This window comes from Amblyraja radiata, chromosome 9 (assembly GCF_010909765.2).
Source record: "Amblyraja radiata isolate CabotCenter1 chromosome 9, sAmbRad1.1.pri, whole genome shotgun sequence".
NCBI lineage: Eukaryota > Metazoa > Chordata > Chondrichthyes > Rajiformes > Rajidae > Amblyraja > Amblyraja radiata.
Genome location: NC_045964.1, coordinates 51,127,878 through 51,147,551, shown reverse-complemented (window position 1 = coordinate 51,147,551; position 19,674 = coordinate 51,127,878). Strand labels below are relative to the sequence as shown.

At 39.3% G+C, this 19,674-nt stretch overlaps 1 protein-coding gene across 5 annotated transcripts in view; it reads left to right on the top strand.

Moving 5' to 3' along the window:
* eml5 (EMAP like 5) overlaps positions 1-19,674 on the top strand; it is a 138,443-nt gene that overhangs the window by 109,828 nt on the left and 8,941 nt on the right. The window contains exons 28-37 of one of the 5 annotated variants that reach the window (XM_033027384.1): positions 741-755; positions 2,197-2,205; positions 4,031-4,109; positions 4,777-4,906; positions 7,150-7,248; positions 13,263-13,283; positions 15,417-15,590; positions 15,936-16,144; positions 18,019-18,176; positions 18,553-18,667. In XM_033027384.1, the coding sequence (XP_032883275.1) occupies positions 741-755; positions 2,197-2,205; positions 4,031-4,109; positions 4,777-4,906; positions 7,150-7,248; positions 13,263-13,283; positions 15,417-15,590; positions 15,936-16,144; positions 18,019-18,176; positions 18,553-18,667 (1,009 nt within the window). The remainder of the gene's footprint in view (positions 1-740; positions 756-2,196; positions 2,206-4,030; positions 4,110-4,776; positions 4,907-7,149; positions 7,249-13,262; positions 13,284-15,416; positions 15,591-15,935; positions 16,145-18,018; positions 18,177-18,552; positions 18,668-19,674) is intronic. The other 4 variants (XM_033027385.1, XM_033027386.1, XM_033027388.1 and 1 more) reach the window with 4 other exon arrangements.

Sequence of the window (19,674 nt, the reverse complement as noted above, 5' to 3'; positions counted from 1 at the left end):
TGAGCAAGATCTTTTCTTCTCGCAGATGTATGGCCACTTTTAGATCCCCATTCAAAATACTATAACATGTCAGTAAATGATACTGTATAATTTATGCAGCCACCTTATGTTATTTGCATTTGGTTTACTTACACGTGATGGAGTGGATGCATTGAAAATGTTGGCTGGTTTGCGAGGAGCATTTTTAGTGTTCATAAAACTGTACGGATTATTCCACTTAAGTATATCAAATAATGTTTTTAATGTATTTAAGTTTTAAAACACTCCCCAATTGTACTGATTTATAAATGAGTATTATTAGAAAGCGAACTTTGCAGCAGCCTTTGTTTGATCATATGCATGGCACATCAGTAAAACCCAATTTGGCCTAGTTTGCCTGAAACAGAAACACTCAAAAACAACATGTTTTGTTGTGTTAAATGTTTTTTAATGCCATACTGGATATTGTATTGTTAATTTTTTGAACACACCAATATAAATGCAATTTTTTGCAAAATATTTTTCCCTGTATTACAGAAACTGTATTGCATATTCAATAGGAGAAAGTAATTGGTGTAAAATACTTTGAAACCGTTTGATATGAAATGCTTTGTATAAATGTAAATTTAGTTGTTATGCCCAGGAAATATTTATGTTCCTCATCTCATGACAGAAGTTAAAAATTCCACTTAATCTATTTTCAAACTTTTCTGCTAATTCTTGCTCCTTCCCTTTTTCTGTGTGTCTTGCTTTCTCTGAAGGCAGGGAATAGTCAGGTAAGCACTCCTAAAGCAGGGCACCATCACCATTCTATTTGTATTTGCTTCTAAATTATAGTTTATGTTCAACTGCTGTACTTTGAACATTAAATCCACATTAACACGGGTTTCTTTGCAAATCAACTGACAACTATTATTAATTTTTTTCCATTGGGTTAATAGAAGTGTAAACGTAGGTAGAATTAGCTCCAAAGAGGTTTTGGGCAAGAACCCTCTTAGTGGAGACTTCTTGCATAACTGCAGAAGAAACCAGGCTCCAAAGCAATCATCAGGTAGTTCTGACACCATTCCAACCACTATTGCTGCATACTAACCAGCCCATGCAATATCTAAATAACTCGCCGACTATATCGGCGCAACTCCAACCTAGATATATTGAAAATACCTGCAATTTTTGAAACCTTTTTTCCAACAATCCAACTTGTTAGCAATTCCTACTATTAAATGACATTGTCCACAATCTATTTTCCTTAAATTTTAATCATACCTTATTTTGATTTCTCCTGTCTTCTATCATTTAAAGCTGTTATAATGTATGTTGCTATATGTTTCATCCCTTCCACATTAATTCTTGAATACTATACTTTTAATTATGAAAGGAAATGTTCAAGAAACCTAATGATATCTCGGTATGAGTCATTATGAATCTATTAGTTACTAAATTAGACTGCTGTACTTAGTTATGTAGCCATCCGGCACAGAGGGGAAAAAAACAACCTATAATCCATGTTCAATGCAGACAAAAGTGCTGGAGAAACTCAGCGGGTGCGGCGGCATCTATAGAGCGAAGGAAATAGGCAAAGTTTTGGGCCGAAACATGTTCAATGTGACTCTTTCTGAAAATAATGTTGCCAGATGTCGATGTTGCCAGATATCAGTCTGTAGAAGGATCTCGACCCGAAACGTCACCAATTTCTTTTCTCCAGAGATGCTGCCTGGCTGGCTGAGTTACTCCAGTCTATTGTCTGACTATTCCCAGAGATGTTCTTTTTGGCCAAATTTTTAAAATTTCAGCCAAACTTGCAATAGTCCATTTTTTTCTTTCTACCAACCCTTCTGTGATTATAGATCTAACGCATAGATTAAGAAATTTAAACTTGGGTATATTTGCAGTAGCTTTCATTAACTGATTTGGGTTTACGTATAGTCGTCACCTTGTGCTGCACTAATTTGCGTAGACTCCAATTCTGAAGTTTCCAAAGCAAAGCGAAAACCCACCAGTTTTGCTGTCTGCCAGCGATTATTTCTCAGGACATGGCAGACTCTTAAGTTCACAGATGAAGTCTAAACAGATAGTTTTTGAATAAGTGCATTCCTTTCTGTTATAATATCTCTAAATATGAATTTGTAATTGCTATCTGTGTGCAGTTACAAAGTTATTTTTGACATAATTTAATAATCTATTGCATTTACTTTTGGCTGCGACTGTGCTGTCAAGGGGATCAAGGTAATTACCTATTTTATACATTAATTGTTTTGTGTATTGTGTATTAACTTTTACATCCAACTGATATAAAATGACAAATGTGATTGCATTTTAGTATAATTTATTGGAAGGACATAATGAAAGTATTAAAAAAATTAAATAGTCCAGACAAACCTGATGCACATCATTGAATATTTCACTACTAATTAATGACATGAAACCTGTGATTGTGATTGACTAATACAGACTAACAGCTTTGCATTCCCAGTCGTATTAGTTTTAGCCAAGCTCATCGCACTAGTTCAATCATAACTCAAGTCTACGGCAACACAAATGGAAAATAAATATTCTTGATCAGATTTTAACCGAATTTTTGCCTAAACTAACAAAGTAAAAAGATTATTCAATTCAAATATCCCACTATAGATATTAGTGCTTGCACAATATTGAGGGAAAAACACCTTTAGGTTTAACTCTAAATGTGTAGAATTTGCTACACAATACCTCTGAATCTTCAGTATAAATGCAGGTGCATTTACAGGATAGACCCGCTTTTGAGCTTGAACAAGCGTCCTGACCTGAAACAACACCTATACATGTTCTCTAGGGATGCTACCTGACCCACTGATTCACTTCAGCAATTTGTGTCTTTCTGTGTAAACATTTGCAAAATCTGCATTTCCTTGTATTCCCACTTTTGTCATTTTTGCAAACATTTGCCGTTATATTCTGGGGGATATATCAATGATCACCCTTGTAACTATCTACAAACAGATTTTCCACAATGTAGGCAGCAGTTCACCACTGTTCATCTAAAGGTCCTACTCCAGCATTGTGTTCTTCATAGGGTGCAGCAAAGGAGGCTGAAGTTATAGCCGCCCCCCCCCCGCCCCCCCACCGATATAGTAGGGAAAGTGCACAAACACACGGCACCACATTGAATCTGGCACATGGGCTGCTTCACTATTGATTTCAAATAATAGTTGAAAAGCATTGCGGCAAATATTTCAAGATTTTTGTAGATGAAGCTTGTATTCCACCCACCCCCAACACACACGACAAGATCCATCAACATGCAGGACCTATCAGTGAAGCAAGGAGCTGGCTATGGGTGTGGACTGCAAGTTCCTGCTGGGGAAACTGCATTAGGCAAGGCCCATTGAGGTATATAAAATTATGAATAGCATGAGATGATCATTTTATGATTTCTCTTGGATGGCAATAATTTCATTACAGCATGACATCATTTGTAGATCTAAAAATAAGATTTATTTTTTTTTAATTGTTTTTTCTGGAATGTAGGAGATTGAGGGTAGACTTGATGGAAGTACATACAATTTTGAGAGGCATGGACAGTCAAAACACTTGTCCCAGGGTGGAAATGTCCAACACTAGAGGGCACCTCTAAGGTGAGAGGGGGAATGTTTAATGGATATGTGTGAGACAAGTGTTTTTACACGCAGGATGGTGGGAGCCTGGAAAGCATTGGCAGGGGTGGCAGTGGAGGCTGATATGATAGTGGGATTTAAGAGGTTTTTAGATAGGCCATGGAAATGCAGGGAAAAGAGGAATATGGATCATGTACAGGCAGATGAGATCCGTTTAACTAGGCATCATGTTCGGCACAAACATTGTGGGCCGAAGCCCGTTCCTGTGCTGTACTATTCTGTAATTTATCACAAAATATGTTTTTATATTTTTCTTTCACAATATAATCTCAGGTCTTCAATTATCCACAGTTGGAAAAAGTAAGTTAAGTCATTGCGTTTCTGGTGTACAAGTTACGTTTGTATTACGTCTGGAATGGGTGACACAGGCTTTTCTTATTCACAGTTCTTTGTTTCAGACCACCTGTTAGTAGGGCTCTGCCTCAGCCTGAGAAACTACAAACAAACAACATGGGCAAGAGAAAGAAACCCATTGAGGTATGCAAGTGAAATTTAGTTTTAAGTGAATGGTTTATCTGTATTTTTTTTTAACGCTATCTAAATACAGGCAGTTTTGGAGAATTGTTATTCAAGATCTTCCAATGCTCTGAACATGATTAGATGGTGTGAAGTATTGGGAATTTGGAGGAGAAATACATGATGTTGCTGGTAACAATGGACTGTTCAGAGAAAAATGTCGTTTGCATCAAATAGGTTGGAGAATTGCAAGATTCTAGGGGTGAAAAGAACTGAATACTTTACCTGGTGTGTTAAAATATAGTTGAGGAACAAAGCACTTCTTGCTCAGAACAATAAACAGCTCCATGAAAAGCAGTGATGGAGGAGGGGCCTGGGCAGAGCATGCAAAATGACTGCCCCAATCGTGGAAATGCACCACTCAAAAAAAAAAATCAAAGTTTAGCTATAGATGCAAAAGGGCACATTTTGTGTGTGTGTGCGTGCGTGTGTGTGCACGTGTGTGTGGGACATCTGGACTATCATTTAGTATTAATTAATGTCTTTTGACCAGTCTTCTCTGAGTACCTATGGATGCTTGGCTTCTCAGAAAAGCATTCATGAAAAACTGAGACATTACAACATTTCTGAAATGTTTCCCTCTGTTTATCCAAGTAGCATATTATTCTGGAAACCTTTTATTTGTCAGGACCTCACGTTGGTGTTGGCATTTGGATATCGTGGTAACGACTGCCGAAACAATGTGCATTATTTAAATGATGGTATGGATATCATTTATCACACAGCATCAGTTGGAATTATCCACAACATTGCCACAGGTAAAATAATTTTCTATTTGTAAAAAAAATATCAAACACTAGAGGACATCATTTTTAAATGAGACTGGCAACGTTTAAAGGAGATGTGCAGGGCAAGTCTACACAGAGGATGGTACCTGGAACACAGTGTCGGGGGTGGTGATGCAGCCAGATGCAATAGTGACATGTAAGAGACTTTTGGATGTGCATATGGATATGCAAGAAATGGAAGAATATGGATTATATGCAGGCAGATAAGAATTGGTCTTGGCACCATTTTTGGCAAGACATTATAGGCCAAAGGGCCTTCTCCAATGCTGTACTGTTCTATGTTCTTTGGGATTTTTTAAACATAAACTAAGCAATAATTTTCTCAAAGATGAATTTGTTTGTAATCATTTTTCAGAAGTTCAATCTGAAATTCAATTCGGAATCATTTTTTTGGAGATGTGTACCATTTTAATCATAGGATTTCCAGCACACAATTTGAGCCGAGGTAGAGAATGGGAGATGGATTGTATGTTTTTGCATGAGAAGAGGCATCAGAATGAGGGCACGGAGGTGGCAATGGTGCAGCTTTAGATCTATGTAAATCTTGTAACATTTGACACCAGCCCAGTTATGTTTCATGGTGTGAAGGATTCTCAACAGAGTGTCTTTCTAAAATGGGAATGAACTGGAGCTGAAGAGTGTATAGAAGTATATCTTATAGAAACTTACAAAATTCTTAAAGGGTTGGACAGGCTAGATGCAGGAAGATTGTTCCCGATGTTGGGGAAGTCCAGAACAAGGGGTCACAGTTTACGGATAAGGGGGAAATATTTTAGGACTGAGATGAGAGAAAAAAAAATTCACATAGAGAGGTGAATCTCTGGAATTCTCTGCCACAGAAGGTAGTTGAGGCCAGTTCATTGGCCTCATAGGCTCCAAATCCACACTCAGCAAAATCAATAACCCCACTCTCACCATCGACGGCACCACTGTCTCCCCATCTCCCCAGGCCCGCAACCTTGGCGTGATCTTTGATTCCACCCTCTCCCTTGAGCCTCACATCCGCCATGTCATTAAAACCTCCTTCTTTCACCTCCGCAACATCGCCAAAATCAGACCCTCTCTCACACCTCCTGCTGCTGAAAGACTCATCCATGCCTTCATCTCCTCCCGACTGGACTACTGCAACTCACTTCTCCTTGGCATCAGCTCCACCTACATCAACCGACTCCAACTGGTCCAGAACGCAGCCGCCCGACTCATCACCCACACCAAATCCTGGCATCACATCACTCCAGTCCTCAAACAACTTCACTGGCTTCCCATCTCCCACCGGATCACCTACAAAATCCTGGTCCTCACCTACAAAGCCCTCCACCATCTGCCCCCCCCCCATATCTCACTGACCTCCTCTCCCCCTACCAACCCTCACGGTCCCTCAGATCCACATCAGCCAGTCTCCTCTCCATCCACAAGTCCAACCTCCGCAGTTTTGGGGACAGAGCCTTCTCCAGGGCAGCTCCCAGGCTCTGGAACTCCCTCCCCCAACTGATCCGCAATTCCGTGTCCCTCACCATCTTCCAGTCCCGCCTCAAGACACATCTCTTCACCTCTGCCTATCCTTAGCCCCATGTCCCCCTCCCTTTTCATCTGTGCTTGAATTGCCTCATATTGTGTTTTGAACTGAATTCTGCCTTTAATTTGTGTACTAGTCATGTCTCTACTATTTATTTCATTCCCTTACATGTTTTTCCTCTACTTGCTAAATTTTTGTAAGGTGTCCTTGAGACTCTTGAAAGGCGCCCATAAATAAAATATATTATTATATTTATGAGGGAGTTAGATGTGGCCCTTGTGGCTAAAGGGATCAGGGGGTATGGAGAGAAGGCAGGTACAGGATACTGAGTTGGATGATCAGCCATGATCATATTGAATGGTAGTGCAGGCTCGAAGGGCCGAATGGCCTACTCCTGCACCTAATTTCTATGTTTCTATGTTTATAGAGTGAATTATCAAAGTGATGTTAATTCACAGCAAGTTCAGGTATCATGGTAAGAAAGCTAAATTGATGTTTATAACGTGATTGATGTTCGGATCCAGTAATGTTGTGGTGGAAGGAAAGAATATAGTCGAGAGCCTTTACTTATAATGGAATGCGAGCCTGAGCAAAATAGTACAAAATATGTCTGCTGAAACTTCTCTACGACTTTTTTTTTGCATTACAAGAATTACTCGATTTAATTACTAATCCTTTTCCTTGAAACTTACTTTAGGGATTCAGTCTTTTTATCTTGAACATACGGATGATATTCTGTGCCTGACTGTTAATCAACATCCCAAATTCCAAAAGATAATTGCAACAGGACAAGTAGGTATGTGCTAAAGTAGAAGAATCAATTTATCAGTACTGGTCTCTTTCCATGGCTTGTTTGCTGGATGTGATTATATTTATCAGAACATCATATTCTGTTCTCAATTTAATAATCAGGCTTCAAAATAGTCATTTTCATTTTTGAAAGAAAATATTATGCAGAGTATAGCTCATTTTATATCTGAATAACCATATAACCATATAACAATTACAGCACGGAAACAGGCCATCTCGACCCTTCTAGTCCGTGCCGAACACATAATCTCCCCTAGTCCCATATACCTGCGCTCAGACCATAACCCTCCATTCCTTTCCCATCCATATAACTATCCAATTTATTTTTAAATGATAAAAACGAACCTGCCTCCACCACCTTCACTGGAAGCTCATTCCACACAGCTACCACTCTCTGAGTAAAGAAGTTCCCCCTCATGTTACCCCTAAACTTCAGTCCCTTAATTCTCAAGTCATGTCCCCTTGTTTGAATCTTCCCTACTCTCAGTGGGAAAAGCTTTTCCACGTCAACTCTGTCTATCCCTCTCATCATTTTAAAAACCTCTATCAAGTCCCCCCTTAACCTTCTGTGCTCCAAAGAATAAAGCCCTAACTTGTTCAACCTTTCTCTGTAACTTAGTTGCTGAAACCCAGGCAACATTCTAGTAAATCTCCTCTGTACGCTCTCTATTTTGTTGACATCCTTCCTATAATTAGGCGACCAAAATTGTACACCATACTCCAGAATTGGCCTCACCAATGCCTTGTACAATTTTAACATTACATCCCAACTTCTATACTCAATGCTCTGATTTATAAAGGCCAGCACACCAAAAGCTTTCTTTACCACCCTATCTACATGAGATTCCACTTTCAGGGAACTGTGCACAGTTATTCCCAGATCCCTCTGTTCACCTACATTCTTCAATTCCCTACCATTTACCATGTACGTCCTATTTTGATTTGTCCTGCCAAGATGTAGCACCTCACACTTATCAGCATTAAACTCCATCTGCCATCTTTCAGCCCACTCTTCCAACTGGCATAAATCTCTCTGTAGACTTTGAAACTCTACTTCATTACCCGCAACCCCACCTATCTTAGTATCATCTGCATACTTACTAATCCAATTTACCACACCATCGTCCAGATCATTGATGTACATGACAAACAACAGTGGACCCAACACAGATCCCTGTGGCACCCCACTCGTCACTGGCCTCCAACCTGACAAACAACCATCCACCATTACTCTCTGGCATCTCCCATTCAGCCACTGTTGAATCCATCTTGCTACTCCACCATTAATACCCAACCATTGAACCTTCTTAACCAACCTTCCATGAGGAACCTTGTCAAAGGCCTTACTGAAGTCCATATACACAACATCCACTGCTTTACCCTCATCAATTTCCCGAGTAACATCTTCAATAAATTCAAGAAGATTAGTTAAACATGACCTTCCAGGCACAAATCCATGTTGACTGTTCCTAATCAGACCCTGTTTATCCAGATGCTTATATATATATTCTCTAAGTATTCTTTCCATTAATTTGCCCACCACTGACGTCAAACTAACAGGTCTATAATTGCTAGGTTTACTCTTAGACCCCTTTTTAAACAATGGAACAACATGCGCAGTACGCCAATCCTCCGGCACTATTCAATGCAATACCAAATTTTGTTTTGTCAGTAATGCACAAAATATTCTATTAACAATTAAGATATTGTAATTGAAAATGGAAAACATATTTGCCAGAATGATAAATGTGTCATAAATTTATCAGAATGATAAATATGATCTTCCATCCATTAAACCATGTTGACCCATTTTGATTGCAATGGCTTCTCTATGTAACTGGCTTTTCATCCTTGATTATAGACAAGCACACTTTCTGACAAGAAACACTAAGTTAATGGCAGCCAGTTATCCATTTGTTGTCTCTCTCACTTCTTGAACAAAGCTTTCTCATTATCATAATTGATTGCATAAACTTAGTTTGCATCCAAGGGTTTTGAATGAATTGACGGTGGTAGAACCATCATCAATTGAAGTTTGTCAATTGAAGTTTGGAGTTCTGGGAGGCTACGAGCAGATTAGAAAACTCCAAATGTGATATCCTTGTTCAGGAAGGGAAGGAGATGACAAGTGAGTTACTGTAGGTCTATCACAATATTAGTTAATATTTCACCCCTACAGGAAGGCAAATTTAAAACTAATTCCCACAATAGACTGGATGCCGAGTCAAAAAACATCAGAATTAAGACGTAGATTTTTATTGGTGGCAGGTATCAGGCATTTATATAAAGACAAGTAAACTGAGTTATGGCACAGATGGGTTCACTGTCTGATTCATTATACATGCATTTTGTATCACTGTGAAACAATCAGATTCATGTCCAGGCTAGAATAATTTGTTTTGAATATCACCTAATAAAAATCACTAATGCTCCTGACTAAGTAAACATAACAACAATGCAGAATATCTATTGACATCAAGATTATAACAGTTTCTTCCAATAAACCTCATCCTTTGCTGACATGTAGCCTATTGTTTTTCCTGCTTAACATAGCTACATCGTTATAGTATGATCTTGAATTTATATAAATTCTTAGAATAAAGGGGAGGTCATTTAAGACTGAGGTTAGAAAACACTTTTTCACCCAGAGAATTGTGAATTTATGGAATTCCCTGCCACAGAGGGCAGTGGAGGTCAAGTAACTGGATGGATTTAAGAGAGAGTTAGATAGAGCTCCTGGGGCTAGTGGAGTCAAAGGATATGGGGAGAAGGCAGGCACGGGTTATTGATAGGGGACGATCAGCCATGATCACAATGAATGGCGGTGCTGGCTCGAAGGACCGAATGGCCTTCTCCTGCACCTATTTTCTATGTTTCTATGTTTCAAATCCTTGGCACGAGTTGCTCCACAGTTTATGGTGTAGGTAAACACAGTAGTTATTTTTTACACAGTTTAATCTAGTTGTTGACTGTAAGCTAAAAGTACATAATTTCCATCCTCATTCCCGGGTTTTATTAAATCATTGAATCCAATGTTTCATATCATTACTGAAGCAAATTACATCTCTTTTTTGAGATACTGAACTAATCATTTTGCTCAGGTTAATGCAGAATATCTTCGGTCATGATTTGAAGAGGAGCAATTGGAAGAATTTTATAACCTAATAATCCCTTGACCAACACTACACATTTAGATTGGATTAGCACACAGTAAACTCTATGTTTAACACACTTCTGCAGGCCCTGAACATTTCTAGGCTGAAGACGTATCAAGAAAGGTGGAATGTGCACATTTTCAACTATTATTTAAAGTTATTAAATGGGGGATTAAAAAAAAAGTTCTGTTTGATTCAATTGAATCAAACTCTTAAACTAAATTATTAAGGATTTGTATTTGATTTCATTTCAAATAGTAGAGACAATTTTACCCAATTCAAATACCAATTTTGATTTATTTCCTCCAACATATTAAAATAAGCCTTATTTACATTAATATCTTTAATAATTTTTGAACATTGAATCAATTTGTATCCTATGTTTCCATTTATTACATCAATCTGGTCCAACAGTGCATTCAGAAACTATTCAGACCCCTTCACTTTTTCCACATTTTGTTGCGTTACAGCCTTATTCTAAATTAGATTTTTTATCATCATCAATTTACACACAATACCCCATAATAAAAAAGTGAAAACTTTTGTTTAGAGATGTTTAGTGTAGAAATGTTTGCAAAGTAATTAAAAAGAAACAACTGAAATATCATATTTACATAAGTATTCAGACCCTTTACTCAGTACTTTGTTGAGGTACCTTTGGCTGCGATTACAGCCTCAAGTCTTCTTGGGTATGACGCTACAAGCTTGGCACACCTGTATTTGGGTAATTTCTCCCATTCTTCTCTGCAGAGACTCTCAAGCTCTGTCAGGTTGGATGGGAAGCGTTGGTGCACAGCTATTTTCAGGTCCCTCCAGAGATGTTCGATCGGGTTCAAGTCCGGGCTCTGGCTAGACCACTCAAGGACATTCACAGACCTGTCACAGAGCCACACCTGCATTGTCTTGGCTGTGTGCTTAGGGTCGTTGTCCTGTTGGAAGGTGAACCTCTGCCCCAGTCTGAGGTCCAGAACACTCTGGAGCAGGTTTTCTTCAAGGAACTCTCTGTACTTTGCTCCGTTTCCCTCAATCCTGACTGGTCTCCCAGTTCCTGCCGCTGATAAACATCCCCACAGCATGATGCTGCCACTACCATGCTTCACCGTAGGTATGGTATTGGCCAGGTGATGAGCGGTGCCTGGTTTCCTCCAGACGTGACGCTTGGCTTTCAGGCCAAAGAGTTCAATCTTGGTTTCATCAGACCAGAGAATCGTGTTTCTCATGCCTTTTGGCAAACTCCAAGCGGGCTGTCGTGTGCCTTTTACAGAGGAGTAGCTTCCATCTGGCCACTCTACCATGAAGGCCTGATTGGTGGAGTGCTGCAGATATAGTTGTCCTTCTGGAAGGTTCTCCCATTTCCACAGAGGAACTCTGGAGCTCTGTCAGAGTGACCGTCGGGTACTTTGTCACCTCCCTGACCAAGGTCCTTCTCACCCGATTGCTCAGTTTGGCCGGGAGGCCAGCTCTATGAAGAGTCCAGGTGGTTCCAATGTTCTTCAATTTAAGAATGACGGAGGCCATTGTGCTCTTTGGGACCTGCAATGCTGCAGAAATTGTTTTAAACCCTTCCCCTGATCTGTGTCTCGACACAATCCTGTCTCTGAGGGGGGGGGGGGGGGGGTCTACGGACAATTCCTTCGTCTTCATGGCTTGGTTTTTGCTCTGACATGTATTGTCAACTGTGGGACCTTATATGGACAGGTGTGTGCCTTTCCAACTCATGTCCAATCAATTTAATTTACCACTGGTGGACTCCTATCAAGTTGTAGAAACATCTCAAGGATAATCAACGGAAACAGGATGAACCTAAGGTCAATTTTGAGTGTCATAGCAAAGGGTCTGAATACTTATGATAATGTGATATTTCAGTTATTTCTTTTTAATTGCTTTGCAAAAATTTCTAAACACCTGTTTTCGCTTCTTCATTCTGGGGTATTGTGTGTAGATTGATGATTAAAAAAAAAGAATTTAATCCATTTTAAAATAAGGCTGTAACGTAACAAAATGCGGAAAATGTGAAGGGGTCTGTACTTTCTGAGTGCACTGTAAATGTTAACAGGACTCCTAGTAGCTTTTCCATTGGCATGTTCTGTAAGCCTTGTAGTCCTCTGCTTCAGGTGAGAAAGATCAGTAGGTTGTTCAGCAGGAGCTTCTAGTCCCAGATCATGCATACGTTTTCTAAATATTTATTAAACATTTATTTATATATGTTTCTCTGCTATTCATTTCACTGTCAAATGAACTGTATGTTTGTTTATTATACATGTAACTTGAGTGGTCATTTGCTTATATGTGCAGCACTATCATCCATTCAGAATAATTGGCAGTAAAAACATTCACTTGAAAAACACAACCAAATGTAAAACCTGGAATAAAATATTCCAGATACGTGGATTTAAAATATCAATATAATTTTTACCTATTACTTCTGCTAATCTCCCCAATAGCCAATCTCCAGCACACTCTTCATTTTGAAATATTAACTAATCTTGTAAATGCACATCATAGAAATTGTTTCTCATTAGAATGTAAAATAAAGGGGAATGTGTTGACATGTTCCCCAAATCCTTCAGAAAAAACATCATTATTCACCGCATGTCTGTGGAATTGACAGTTTTGGATTGCAAATATCTTTCATTGTTGTTCTTGATTTTATTTAATCTACTTTAAGTACTGATACAATATCCCAAAATAGCAGTGCCAAACATAAAGCTCTGCCAAATACAGTTTGAAGTGAAATTACACTGTTGTATATTTACCAGTACTTATGTTCATTGTATTATTGTGATATTTGTATTGTTTTTGTATTGCATTTTGTTTCTGGCTTTGACTGTGATGTATCTTAAAGGTGATTCTGCTGACAAACCAGGTAAGGAATCGCAAATATTTGGCCTACCTTCCTTTCTCTCAAACAAAATAATAGATTGCCAGCTTTTAAAAACAGTTTGGCAACAAATAAAATTGAAACCCGCTCAAAACTAAAGGCTACAAACACACTAAGATTAATCTATTAGAAATTGTAGTTGAATTTTAAGTTACATTTCATAAAGTATCTTAATTCTCTGAATGTCATCCTCCAAGGCTGAACACAATTTCATAGCAATCTCTGGGACTGATATTTTCCTTTCTGATTGTAAAGCTTTGGTACTTTACAAGTTATATTGAGAAATGGCATTGTAAGGCTAAAAGCAATCCACATTTGGCAAATCTAAAACATGATGAAATGTTTTTTTTTTAAATCATTGCTATTTAGCTCATACGGTTAAACTAATACAATTAAATATTTTTTTGGTATGATGTAGCTCAATAACAGATGTAGAAATTGAAATGAATATCCATTACTGGAATGCCATGCTGATTTGTTAGTTAAGTATTAACTGAAATGCCTTAACAAGAAAGGGGATCTGAATCAAGCTTAAATAATTGTTGCCTTTTGCAAAGGACCTTCGGGTGGTTTTCTACGGTAAACAGACAATATAAATGAAAGGTATTCCATCTGATTGATATCTGGAATCAAATTATTACATTCCAAGAATACTAGTACATGCTTATATTACAACATAGCAAAAGAGTGGAGACATGGAAAAAGTTATATATGGAATCCTTATATGTGTTTTGTTTGTTTCATGTGATTGATTATTGTTTCTCGATAAATATTGCCATCTGCTCTGAATCGGGGAGATCAACTGAGCCAGAGACCTGAGGCAGAAATAGAGTTGGAGACAAAATCTATTATGATGTTAATTACCAAGTGATACAAAACAGTTATTCACAATGTCTTTAAGTGTAGGTTAATAAAAATCAATAACCTGTAAATGGTGGCAATCTGAAATAAAAACAAAAGATATTGTTAGCACTTAGCAGATCAGGTGATATAAATGGAAGGAGAAACGGGGGCTGCTTGATTTTGAAAAACCATCAGAACTGGGAAAGAAAAAAAAATGTCAGTTTTAAGTTGAAGGGTGGGGAAGGGACGGAAAGGGTCAGCAGGGATATCTGTGACAGAATGGGAATAAGCTGCAGAGGTCATCTGGTTGATAGGATAAGAAAGAACATTTTGAAAGTAAACAAGGGATGTAGAACCTGCAAAATACTGAGTTGTAGGAAATGTGCAGGAGACTGGCCATGCTAGTGGAGAGAGAAATACTGAGCCAATGTTACAGATCGATAACCTACAGAACTGGCCAGTTCCGATTTAATCTCGTTTGGTGCTGTCTAGCATACAAAATGTTGCTGACATTTAGTTTTTATTCAAGAGTGGATTGTCCCGTTTTTGCACATTGAATGAAGCTCCCGATTGTAGAAGTCCGGGATCCTCTCTTTCCCCACGTTCCTCCAGTCTTCATCCAGAGTTTCATACCAAACATAAAATTTATTTGTTATTTTGGTTTTCTGAGATAAATTACATTACTCAGCAGTCAATGGACATCAGCAAATGTGGTTCTTCTTGTTAAACTAAGAATTGAGCTCACAATTCAAAATTAGGAATATAACTTAATGCAGTTCTCATTTAGAAATATTACACAGATAGGAGTCTGAGACTTGAACTGGAACAGCATTATAAGAGGTAACTGAAAATGTATGAACACTCAAGGATAAAACCATAAGATCAAGGAAAGCAAATGTATGTATGGCTGTTTTAGCAAGTTATCTGCATGATTAAATGTGTTAAACCATTTCAGTAGCATTCAATATAGATAAATGCCCAAGCATTTAATTTGACCTTAAAAAGTAGTGTAAATGGATTTCAGGATTTGAAAACTCATTTTTATGAAAATTGTTGCACATTTCTGTTGATTTACAAAGCGCTGCTGAAGTAGCAGATCATTATCACTCCGCAAACCTACCTAGGGATATCCATCAATTCAAAGTTTAGCACATGACTTGCATTAGTTAGGATTGTTTAACAATTGCACTATCATAGATGCCTTATATTAATACGGGTCTGATGATAATAACCACCGTGTTTGTTTTAAAGTTAATTACAGTATTCTTTCCCCAGGGACTGCCCCGTTGATTCATGTTTGGGATGCCACAACCAAGCAAACATTCTCTGTACTGCGCTGTTATCATTCAAAAGGTGTTTGCTGTGTCAGTTTTAGTGCAACAGGTAAACTCCTCCTCTCTGTTGGACTGGATGCTCAATATACCATCACTGTCTGGAGATGGCAAGAAGGTGAGATGAAAATGAAGGGCAGTGATCATCTAATTTCTGTGCATTGTTTAATAGATCAGTAATAGTGATACAGTGTGGAAACAGGCCCTTCGGCCCAACTTGCCCACACTGGCCAACATGTCCCAATTGCACTAGTCCCACCTGCCTATGCCTGGTCCATATCCCTCCAAACTTGTAATTAAACCTAATTATGTACATACTGTGCATAATCTCACCACTGATAACTTTATTTGCACACAGACAAGTACCATAATATACACAAGAAATATGTGGATGGTTGCATAAACATAATAGAATAAAAAACCTTTCCTTTTTTTGCAACTAAACTTGTTTTTGCTCCACAAGGTACCAAAGTTACCAGTAAAAGTGGCCACACCAAGAGAATTTTTGTGGCAGAATTCAGGCCGGATTCTGATACCCAGTTTGTGTCAGTGGGGGTGAAACATGTTCGGTTTTGGACCATTGCCGGTAAAGCTTTGTTGAGCAAAAAAGGCAACTTAAATTCAATTGAAGATGCCAGGATGCAAACAATGCTTGCTGTAGCTTTTGGAGCTGTAAGTAGTTTTAAATAAAGTGAATGTACAATTGCATGATTTTTATGAATAATTCGGAGAAATTATTTTGCTTTTGAATGAAACCAAATATACAGGATGTTTAGAGATCAGCACATGCATTTATGCAGGGTTCACAAGATAAATTTTGTTTATTAAAATCACTATTGAGCATTGTAATCAGAAGATTTTTAAACTGCTGTGTTGTTATTAGATGAGAAACTTTTCGTAAATCAATGCATTTCTGAATGAACAAATAATGTCATGCATTTTAAATGTACCTTACAAGAGCACCTGAACACACACAGCTGAACCTGCTACTATACCTGAGAACTCAGATTGTTTTAAACTCAAAAGGGAAATACTCTAAATGCTGCCAATCTTTCAATCAATCAATCAATCAATCAGTTTTATTCGTCACATTGCACATAAAGTGCAAGTGAAATGAATTTGTCAGCAGCGGTACAATGATAAAGAACACACAAACACAATAAAAATTTAACACAAACATCCACCACAGCATTCATCACTGTGATGGAAGGCACAGAAATTGGCCAGTCCTCCATTTTCCCCCGTGGTCGGGACCTCAACCCTCCGCAGCCGTCACTGCGGGCGTCCAGATGATAAAGGACAAGGTAAAAGTCAAGGTAAGTCCAGGATCGGCTCTTCCCCACCGGAGACCGCGGCTTCAGGCTGGTGTAGGCCGCAGGTCGGCGGTCGAAGATTTAAAGTTCGAGCCGCTACCAGAAGCACCGCAGACTGCAGGGCCGACAGACAAAGCTCCCCTCCAGGGGTCCCCGGCAATGGTAAGTCGCTACCGCGCCCGCGGTAGAAGTTGGCCGCGGGCCGGCGGTGGAAGCTTCTTCTTCCCCCCATGTCCCCCACGAGGGATCCAGGGCTGCGGACGCCGCGCCAGCTGGAGCTGTGCAGACCGCGGCTTCAGGCTGCCGGCTGCCACGGGCCAGCGAAACGGAGCGCTACCCTCCGGCGAGCCCCAGCGAGGGCTCACACGCTCCACACCGAGAGTCCACGCTGTGCCCGCCGCTGAAGCCCCGGGCGCGTCTCCAGGAAAGGCCACGCCGATCCTTGTTGTTAGGCCACGGGGGAGGCGACCTGGAAAAAGTCGCCTCTCCGTGGAGGTGGCGACCGAAGCGGTTTCCCCCTCACCCCCCCACACCACCCCCCACACAAGACACACAAAGGAACATAAAAAAATACATTAAAACATACTAAAAAAACAAAAAAAGTAGAAAAAAACGGACACGCTGCTGACAGGGCGCCGGCTTGCAGCGCTCCCACCGACCACTGATATAAGAACAAGATTCTGAAAGTGCTGAGCATGTCAAGTATAATTAGCGGCGGGATAAACAGTTGAAATGTCATCAGACCCAAAATGTTGGAGTAACTTAACGGGTCAGCCAGTATTTTGTATCTATTTTTGGTATAAACCAGCATCTGCAGTTCCTTTTTGTTACATGAAATTTCATCTGAATTGGAATAAGTTAGACATAAAACAGAATACAGAAATAGTAGGAAACATCAAGAACGATCAGTCCAGTCGTAGTCTAACATTTATGTCCTTGAACTCCCTCTATACAATATGTACACATCTTGTATTAGATCCAAGATAATCCAGACAATTCTGCATTACATTATAACACCTTAAAATAATTCTATAGATGTAGAATGTAATTAATTTATTCTTTACTAATATTAATTTCCCCTTGCATTACCATTTTCGTTTACCAATTTTAAATGACAAGTCATGCCAAAATAACTTTGCAAAATTTGTTTGCATTTTGCTAAATGTGCTTAATTGTTAAAAAAATATGCAATTCTTTTGGTGACTACATTAATGTCAGATTTTCCTTTTGTAGAATAACTTGACATTTACAGGTACCATCAGTGGAGACGTTTATGTTTGGAGGGAACATCTTCTCATCCGAATCGTAGCCAAAGCACATAATGGACCTGTGTTTACAATGTACACTACGTTACGAGATGGCCTGATAGTTACAGGAGGCAAAGAAAGACCGTGAGTAAAAGTACATATGTCAGTGGCATTTAAGAGACTTTTGAAATAGACACAAGAATATGCAAAAAATATGCAAGGGATGTGGAGCACCTGCAGGAAGTAAAGATTAGTTTAAGTAGGCATCATGCTTAGCACGAACATGGTGGGCCGAAGGGCCTGTTCCTGTGCTGTTCAATGTTCCATACATTAGCAATACATTCCCGTTCTTTAGTCTTAATGAGAAATAATGAGCTTGTTTTGTTATTGTAATGATATCCAACACTTCTATTCTTCCATTAAAATTATCAAAGGAAGCTAATGTTGTTGGCTAAACCGTAAAAAGTAGTCAGAAGTGTCTGATCTTTTTGAAATGTAGATGGTGATTTTGCTTTTTTAGGTCCAAAGAAGGTGGAGCAGTGAAACTGTGGGACCAAGAATTGAAGCGATGCCGGGCTTTCAGACTGGAAACTGGGCAGACGATGGACATTGTGCGTTCAGTCTGCAGGTGCAAGGTATGCCTAGCCCCCCCCAAAAAAACCTTCCATGCATTAGGGTAAATTAGCTTGGGAAATCTGGAAGGACACAAATGCAATCTCACAGTGAGAAGGAGACACTGAGCAGAAAGGAGGTGCTGTGCCTTAGGGCAAGGTGAACACTTTCAAACATTGGTGCTTTTACTTTATTCAAAACTTAAAAGGTCATGCGCTTAATTTTTTTTCCCTTGCTTTTCACTTTCTTCTTAATTCAATAAGGAAATTGGTTTATCTCTTTCTGTACTCAAATGACTCTTGAATCGTCCCTGCTTCTTTGCTAATCTTTAAATTTTATAGGATAAGGAGATATTTTTGATCCCATCCCATTCCTTCTCTAGGGTCCTGAATGCCCCGAAACCCTCGCACAGCAATACAAACTTGTACTTGCAGCATGTCACAGGGCAAATCCAAATCTGCTGCAAGATTCAGGTGAAGGTCCAATTAACTGCATGAGGTGTAAATGCAATCCAGTTACATGGCTGATGGACAAGAACTGAACTATTCATCCTGAGAGTTGAATTCAAATCCCAGCACTGGCTGGTAATTTAAATAAATTCCATTTGTAATCAAAATACTAGCATCAGTGATGGTTACTAGAAAACAGTCATATTGTTATACGTTAGGAGGGCACATCATCCGAGGACGTACACACCATTGAGGATAAATGGGGATACTGTGGATAGGGTGAGCTGTTTTAAATATCTGGGAGTCCACATCTCTGAGGATATGACATGGACATCACACGCCGCAGCGCTTGTGAGTAAGGCAAGGCAGCGCCTTTACCACCTCAGGCAATTGAGGAAATTCAGTGTCTCAGAGGATCCTCCAGTGCTTCTACTCAGCGGCTGTGGAAAGCATCTTGTCCGGAAATATTACCATCTGGTTTGGGAATTGCTCTGCCCAGGACAAGAAGGCTCTGCAGAGAGTTGTGCATTCGGCCGAACGCACCATGGGAACTTCACTCGCCCCCCTGCAGGAACTATACA